A 3,226-nucleotide genomic window follows, 5' to 3' on the forward strand; every position below is an offset into this window, starting at 1 on the left:
GTTTCTGTTCTTGTAGAAGAAAGACACAGGAGATGAGATCTGGAACGTGTTGCTGAAGTGTATTGAACATCTCCGCTGGACCAACACCCGGGCTTACTGCCTTTCAAGCTAAAAGCACACAGCTATAAACAAACCCCATAACAGTTTTCTCATTTATTGCAGCAGTCTTAGGTTTGCAACTTAATGTCTGGCTGCTGCACTTCCTTCATTTTTGTTTCCTTCTTTACCTCGTGGTTTGAAAAAATTAATAAGAAGGTCATAGTGTAAATAGTTTTTGTGTTGTTGTTGTGAGCTTCATTGTAGTTAGTGGTTCCACCTGTAAAGGTGAGGATATAAACCTTCCTGCTTGGGTTCACATGGGTGTTTAACCCCATTTTGCTGCTGCAGCTACACTTGTGTGTTTCTGATGTAATTTCTGTTTTACTGTGATTAACTGTTGAAAATGTCCCCATGAGCCATCGCAACACATCAAAACACACTTGTTTTGATAGCGGAAATAAAAGAAATTTATATTCTGTGAATCATGTAAACCTCTCTCTTTGAATATTCAAAGTCTGTCTGTGAGGTGACATTGAAACATCTGTGTTTGTGAGAAAGCATCATTTCATCGAGACCAGTTTTCAAAATACCATCAAGAAGAGACTTCACATCCAAAGACCAAAGGAAAAAGGTATTATTTAATTATTTATTTAAAAAAGGTATGTTTCATCTCACTGTCTTTATAAATCTCTATGAATTTTATTTTTTGAAAAACTGTCGATATGTGTTTACAAGATATTTTCTTAAAATTGACTTTCTTAGAGTTGGGGGGGTGGTGGCGAATGAATACAAAAAGTCTAAACTATTACATAATATGTTTTAACTTTCATTTTCCTACATTTTGAATCAATACAAAAAGCAGCTCAATGTAGAGTGTTATTGTGAAAACAACATGAATATAATAATCATTAGATTAAGAGTTTATTCCAGGCCTCCTCTCCTCTCAGCTGCTGTGAGATGTGGAAGAAGTTCAGCTCCTTGGTTTCTGTCTGCTCTGTTTCCTGTTTGACTTCAGTTTCTCTGCTCTCCCAGCATTGTTTCTCTGTACACTGGAGGGAGAGCTAAAGGTTTGAAATCATCAACATGAAGTGTTTAAATGTGTCCTTCATCCAACAGAGACAAAGTGTTGGAGTCAAATACTTCCAGCTGACAGCAAAGATGCAGTGGAGTCTGATTCTGCTCTTTCTGATGGGTAAGTTAATCTAAAACACAACTACAGTCATTATTTACAGTTACAGGACAGATTCATGTGGAGTTTAGGTGTAAGAAAAGTGCATACAGTAGAATACACTCAACAGTAAACAATATTTTTTAGTATAACTATTTTGATTTAATATTAATTCATTACATTCATGTTCTCTGTTTCCAGGTCAGTGTTGTTTCATCACATGTCTCTATGAGTATCACTATGTTGGAGAGAATAAAAACTGGTCTGAAGCTCAGCAGTACTGCAGAGAGAAATACACTGACCTGGCCACAGTGTCTAACATGACAGACATGAAGAGGATCCTGAATAAACCAGCAGGAAACATGAATGAAGCTTGGATTGGTCTGTATGATCAAACAGATGGTAACAGGATGTGGCACTGGTCTCTGCCTGGGGTGGAGTTCAATGAAAGTGAGACAAACTGGAACACAAAAGAACCAACTGATAAAGGAACAGGAACTACTGAGAACTGTGGGATGATCAGGAAAGACCTCACATGGGGAGATCACTCTTGTGGGTCAAATAAAAAATTCCTCTGCTATGATGGTGAGTATTCAGAAAACTCTGAATCGAATCTCTGCAACTAATTTAAACAGTCATATATTATTAAAAAAAAAATTCAAAAATACTGAAAAGAAATAACAAAAAAACTACCACTGCCATTTTTTTTCTTTCTGCTGATGTCTCTGCACCTAGTTTTATGTTCAGAAACAAACAAACAAACAAAAAAAAACCCTATTAAACAGGGACGTGATTGTCTGTTTTAAAATATCTACTTCAAGTGGACATTCAAGAAAAAATCAGGAAGTCTAACACTGTTATTTTTATTTGTTTCTCCTGATGTCACTGCTAGCTGCTATTTTTTATTAGGATAAAAGACAAACTGGGATGACTTTATCTGTTTACTCCATAGAAAAAAATACAACACAGAAATTCCATCTAATTAACGATGAAATGAGCTGGCTGAAGGCTCAGAATTACTGCAGAAAGCATCACACAGACCTGATCAGTGGACTGAACCAACTACAGGATGAACTTAGTTCTGTAGATGATTCATTCATATATATCGGTCTGTTCAGAGACACCTGGAGGTGGTCAGATGGAAGCAGTTTCTCTTTCAGACACTGGAATCTACAGTTTAACAATGATAAATACAACAGTGGTCAATGTGCCATGACTGTGTTTGATGATGGAGGCAGATGGAGGAATGAGGACTGTACTGACAGAAAACCTTTTATCTGTTATGACGGTGAGTTTTGTTAAAATTTCTCCACATTTAACTGCAGGTCAAAGAAGTCAAAAACAACAACAAAAAAACTTCAATGTTTTATATTGTTTATGTGTAGGAAATATTTATTTGTTTTCCTTTAGTGGTGAGTAAATTCAGAATAAATTGGAGTGAGATGAGGTGTTTCAGGGTTCAGGGATCTGATTAGGAAGCCTCCAGAGAGGCTGTGACAGGAGGCGTGGCAGGAACAGAGAAACTGTGACACACAAGGCAGACCCAGAACTTACTGGGGGGATCTTTTATTCTTTCTGACCTGGGAATACCTTGGTACCGCCCAGGAGAAGCTGGAGAGTGTTGCTGGGTAGAGATGTTGGTGTTTCCCTCTTGGAGCTGTTGCTTCTGTGTCCTGACCACTGACAAATGGCAGAAAATGTATTATTATTATTATTATTATTATTATTATAATGTATTTTGCTCAGAAATTTAACATCCCTTGAATAAATACTGCTGGTTTGATGGTTGTTTTTTTTTGTTTAATCTATATCAACGACAGATAAAGTGATCCTGATCAAAGAGAATAAAACCTGGGAGGAGGCCTTGTACTACTGCAGAGATCACTACCATGACCTGGTCACCATCACCAACCTTGATGAGCAGAGATGGGTCCAGGAGAAAGTCAAGAATGCCTCGACTCCTTTTGTCTGGATGGGACTGAGGTACAGCTGTGCTCTGGACCTGTGGTTCTGGATCAG

The 3,226-nt window shown here is 37.7% G+C and overlaps 1 protein-coding gene across 1 annotated transcript in view; it reads left to right on the plus strand.

Moving 5' to 3' along the window:
- Positions 1 to 971: 971 nt before the first annotated feature.
- The window catches only part of LOC108248839 (C-type mannose receptor 2-like), a 3,199-nt gene continuing 944 nt past the window's right edge, over positions 972 to 3,226 (plus strand). The window contains exons 1-3 of the mRNA XM_037976743.1: positions 972 to 1,231; positions 1,409 to 1,792; positions 2,160 to 2,377. Coding sequence (XP_037832671.1) covers positions 1,123 to 1,231; positions 1,409 to 1,792; positions 2,160 to 2,377 — 711 coding nt within the window. The 5' untranslated portion in view covers positions 972 to 1,122. The remainder of the gene's footprint in view (positions 1,232 to 1,408; positions 1,793 to 2,159; positions 2,378 to 3,226) is intronic.

This window comes from Kryptolebias marmoratus, linkage group LG7 (assembly GCF_001649575.2).
Source record: "Kryptolebias marmoratus isolate JLee-2015 linkage group LG7, ASM164957v2, whole genome shotgun sequence".
Classification (NCBI taxonomy): Eukaryota; Metazoa; Chordata; class Actinopteri; order Cyprinodontiformes; family Rivulidae; genus Kryptolebias; species Kryptolebias marmoratus.